This window comes from Montipora foliosa, chromosome 14, assembly GCF_036669935.1.
Source record: "Montipora foliosa isolate CH-2021 chromosome 14, ASM3666993v2, whole genome shotgun sequence".
Lineage (NCBI taxonomy): Eukaryota > Metazoa > Cnidaria > Anthozoa > Scleractinia > Acroporidae > Montipora > Montipora foliosa.
In genome coordinates, this window is record NC_090882.1 from 8472587 (window position 1) to 8477586 (window position 5000).

Genomic DNA, 5000 nt, shown 5'->3' on the forward strand with positions numbered 1-5000 from the left:
GTCCGGTGCTTTCTGCCTGTCCACTTCTTTACAAAACTGTCGAAAACCCTGACAAATGGTATAGACCGTATTCATAAATGGCGGTCACATTTATAATTCTTTTGTCCACGTGCAAATTAGCCTACCAAGCCTCATTTTAGAGCAAGAATTCTTTTCAATTCACTGTATGGTATCGAGGCTTGGTAGGCTAATTTGCACTTTGACAAAAGATTTATAAATTGACCGCCCTTTATGAATAAGGTCTATAGCGTTCTTTTATTCAAGTTCTGGCGCTATTTGTTGAAACGATGGATAGCACTATCCGTCAGATAAATCACTATCCAGTGGATAAGTCATAGTGAAACCAATTGCGCTACCCAATGGATAGCGATTTATCCGGCGGTGGCTATAGCGTTATCCAGCTTGTGAACAACTGGGGCCTGGGGCCTGTTTCTCGAAAGTCCCGAAACTTTACGGGCCGTTTTCGGGTGTCACAATTCCCTTTGTATCTCAAGAACGGAGAGGATTTAAGTCGACAAACTTCACAGTCATTTTTCTTTTTGTTACCTTGAAATCATGTTAAAAGATCAGCTTTCCAGAACAAGCGGTTGACAGTTTCACAAATGGCTTTTCGGGCCCGAAACGTTTTCGGGACTTTTGAGAAACGGGCCCCTGATCCTCAAAATGGTTTGTATTGCTCGTGAGAATCTTGATGATATGTTTTTCTCCAGACGGAATGGAATGAGAAACTCAAGCCGAAGAATTTTCCTTTGGAGATTTTGCGGAAGAAGGGCGAGGAATTACCCGAGGAGGTTGATCCCACAAAGAAAGAGGTATCGAATTTATTATTTTTTTCGTGTCACCTTAGTTAGTTTGTTTGTTTGTTTGTTTGTTTGCCGGTTTGTTTGTTTCGGTTATTACTCGGAATACCTGAAAGATATCCGAATTATAATCTCGGTTGAGTTTGTTCGGTACAGCAAAATGGACAATAGAATCACGAGGCGATGATTTCATTGGCTAAAAAGCAATGCACTGGACCCCTTGGAGCAATACATTTCACCTCCCTCTATAATGAAACTACTTTTTGCAACACAACAACAAAATAGAAACTGCGGTGCTGTCGAATATCGTCGGAGAGGATTTCTACGAGCGCGAGGCTCCAAACAGCGTTAATTCTTACAGAATTTGATGGAAATCCGGATTTATGACATGTAGTGAAGCAACTGGAGCGATGGGTGCTGGGTTAGGGCTTCAGTGTGAAACGTGTAATGTCGTTCGCTGATTCAGAGACTCAAACCCATGTTCTGAGTGAATGGTAAATGACGCAAATACAATAGCCATGCAGGATTCAGCCTTCTGGAAATGTTATGAATAAGATATTTACTCTAATCTTGCCTGTCACGGACAACATGACGAAATCGTCATTACAGAACTCCCAGTAGCAGTATGTTGGAAATTCCAGAAACAGCTGTTCTTTGTACTACTACGCATCATCCGCAGATGTCAATTTTTTCTTTTAAGTGATAGTTTCACGGTCTAGTCTTCATGTTAGCTTCCTAGAGGGAGGTCACTGCAATCGAATTTGTCCTATGGCTTGATCACTCATTGATTTATTTGTAAACACTAAGCGATGCGCATCGATACCTTATCCGTTGTGATGAATGAGCCATCCAGACTGCAGAAATATTTCCTTCTTTTCTTCCGAACTTAGCAAATTTGAATACAAAAGAAAGCATCGCTTTAGTCTATTCAATCCTTCTAGTTACTTCTACGTTACATGGTATTCCGAGTAAACGCTAAAAGAGCGTCTTGTTTGTTGAAGCAGGTTAGAAAAGGTTGCCTGCTATACAGCTAATGTGAACCTGCCCTATGTAACGTACACTAACACTCAAAGGGCAGGAACATCGGGAACTCCATAGCTCTTCTCTTCTCGAACAGTTGAACATCCCACAGGATTATTTACGAACAAGTGTTTCGAGACGAGTACTACGGTACATAGTCCTTATCCGGAAGTTCTTGAAAGTTTAATCATTTGCAGATGTCTTTACAAAGGTAGAATTCTCTTCTCAGTAGGTTCGAACCCACGACCTCCCGCACGAAAGTCCAGTGCACCCTCGACTGTTCCATCTGGTCGGCGGTCAGATTATATAGCTTTATATAAAACAGCTGAATTGTAGAAGTGGTCCTCTCACTTATAGCGAGTTTCAATCTAGTGTCGTAAAACCAAAACCAAAGTAATTACTTTGGCCAATCAAAACTCGGAAGTAATTACGCGTAGCCTACACAAAGCGCGGGAAAATGTGCACGCGCGAGGCACGATTGGTTTTGGTTTCACTTCTGATTGGTTGAAAAAATGGCGCGAGAACTTTGAACCAATCACTGAGTGAAGTAATGCAAAACCAAAGCAATTCGCTAATTATTTTCGAGACTCAATTGAAAACCGCTCTATCTAGACAATTTAAGCAAATGTCTCTTTACAGACACCTGTAAAATTCAGGCGGGACCGAGGGGGTTTGCCTTGACTTATGCGACGCCGGTGCAATGCTAGATCGTCAAGTCCCTGTTAAAAATAAAATCTAACTCAAATTGGTGTCCTAGTTCTTCGCTCGAAGTCGTTGCATCCTGTCTAAAATCAATTTTGTTTCTTCTTGCAGTTGCATCTGGAAGATGCCCAGTTTGAAGAACTCTTTCGTATGTCGAAGGAAGCTTGGGAAAAGGTTCCTCTTTGGAAAAAGAACCAAAGGAAGAAAGAACTGGATTTGTTTTAAGAGAATCCAAATTTTCGATAAGCTAGGGAATTTTCTTAACAATTATAGCTTTAATTTCACTGTAGCTTCAAAGTTCACTAAAAATCGTACATTTTTCTGGTAGCACAACCACAATTATAGTGTGGATTCGAAATAACTTAGTAAATGTTTTGCAATTCGGAATTTAGGAAAACAATATACTGATATTGGTAGGGATACCCAGAGGTCAGGTTGGACACTTCATGATGCATGCACAAAAACTGAAATGAATTTTTTATTACCCCACATTTTACGTGTGAAAAATCTATTGTTTTCGCTCATTTGCATTAGATTCGGCACATGTAAAATGCGACGTTTAAACATAGTTAATAGACGAGAATGGTTATGAAGCCCGACAACTTTCTTTGTTGTAGGTTTTTGTTCTCTTTTTTGGCCTTGACCGTGCACAAAAGACAATAGTTGTTTACTCCGTACTGAGGAACTAACCAATAGAAACGTGTTGGTTACGTAATTTATGAATAGTGTATGAGCGCAAAACAAAAGATTGTGCACGGTCGTGGACTTTCCAACCTAAATCTTGGCATCTTTGTTTGCTCCTTTGATGTTTGCCGAGCTTCCAAACCAGTCCTCTCTATTAACTATGGTTTAAAACGGGCCTTAGATGAAAGCATTATTTTGATACCCAACACAATCTGTCCTTTTAAGTCGAAGCATTAGCCAAGTGTGAGGATAAGCGTTATTTGGGGGTTAGGTTAAATCCAGCTGTTTATCATAATTTGAGGAGCAGAGCTAAGAAGACAATTTGTAACGTTAATTGTGTGTATTTCTATAAACGAGTGATATTAAAGTCGGAGAGAACGTGGCGGATCTAGGGGAAGGGCCCGGAGGCCCTTCCTCCCTCCCCCCCTCCCCCCCCCCCGCCTTATTTTTGGATGTTAAAAGCAAAGCCCTTTTAAAATGTCTTGCACATTTTGCAGGCAACCCTTCCCTCCCCTCCCCAACCGCTTACCTCTTGGTCTGGATCCGCCACAGTCTTGTGATGCTTATTAAAATCGGCGTGCATTTAATTACTGCATTTCTAGACAATTTTGCCTCTGGATGGTGAACAGATCTTTATCTAAGTGAAGTGGAAACTGAGAACCTCATTTCTTGATGAGAAGGAATGAGTTTTGCAAGATAGGATGTGTGGTCGTATAGTTTGCAAAATCTGATGTATGCAAAATGACTTAAAAACCCTCTCTTCTCTGAATAAGCAGAAAGAAACTCATTCAAGCGATTTAGGTGTCCTATTCTGCTTAAAAACTGCAGAAATGCACAATTTAATATTGTGGAAAAACGTAACCAAATTAATTGGGCCATAGGGTGTAATAATTTACGTTTTCTATCATATATTTCAATTGGTGTTTCTAGTGCTTCAACCGAATTAACTCAACCTCTTTGACATATTTGTTGCAGCAACTTGTTTAGTTTCCTGTGTAGTCTCTGTTTTTTAAGGGGGTGCTGTCAGGCTTCCGGCTGAAAATCCAAGGACGCTTTTCTGTTAGTTGCTGCTCTGAAATAATGTCAAAACTGATTCCTTTATCTGTTTTATTGTGGCGACGGATATATCAGAAAGAGTTAAATACGACGTTGAAAACCTTCGGTGGACGTTTTCAAATATTCGTGTTGTTACTCTTGTAAAGTATGTTGTTCTAGAGTTAACTGATTTCGAGGTGTTCGAAGATTAAATTTATTGAATTTTGACCAGGAATCGTTACAAAAGCCGCGTCATTGCCCCTTTGAATATTATCTTGTCATATCGTTCTCGCCTTTACTAGCAAATATTAAAAATATTAATCGACTCGTTTTTCTTACATTTGTTGGATAGGACTGCAGACAAATGAATTTAGTGGTGCACAATATTCACAAGTATTTATGATGTATTTCAAGTGCATACGTAAAAATCGTGCAAGTAGTTTCCGTAGGAATGAATAAAAAATATTTCAAGCAAATGGAAAAACTGTTCACTTTTCTAAGCTTTTCCGTGCCGCCGTTGCCATAGTAACAATGGGTCCGCAGAGCGTGTAGGGTTTACTGTTAATCTTCAAGTCAAGCTTCTTTAATTTTATAAACTTTAACGAAGATGTACAATCACGCTTTCTACGAGATTTACTACATGGCGCCCAAAGTGGGGCTGTGTGCTCGTTGACCTGTCCAATGATCGTCGACTTGGATGAAAATTTGGAACGATTACGAGCGATCCGTGGAACCCAAAAGGATGTTGTTGTGCAAAAC

At 40.0% G+C, this 5000-nt stretch overlaps 1 protein-coding gene across 2 annotated transcripts in view; it reads left to right on the forward strand.

The window, feature by feature from the left end:
* LOC137984672 (advillin-like) overlaps positions 1–4714 on the forward strand; it is a 33724-nt gene extending 29010 nt beyond the window's left edge. The window contains exons 21-22 of one of the 2 annotated variants that reach the window (XM_068831909.1): positions 711–812; positions 2634–2893. In XM_068831909.1, the coding sequence (XP_068688010.1) occupies positions 711–812; positions 2634–2747 (216 nt within the window). In that variant the 3' untranslated portion in view covers positions 2748–2893. Of the gene's footprint in view, positions 1–710; positions 813–2633 lie in introns of both variants that reach the window. The other variant, XM_068831908.1, reaches the window with a different exon arrangement.
* Positions 4715–5000: the final 286 nt, after the last annotated feature.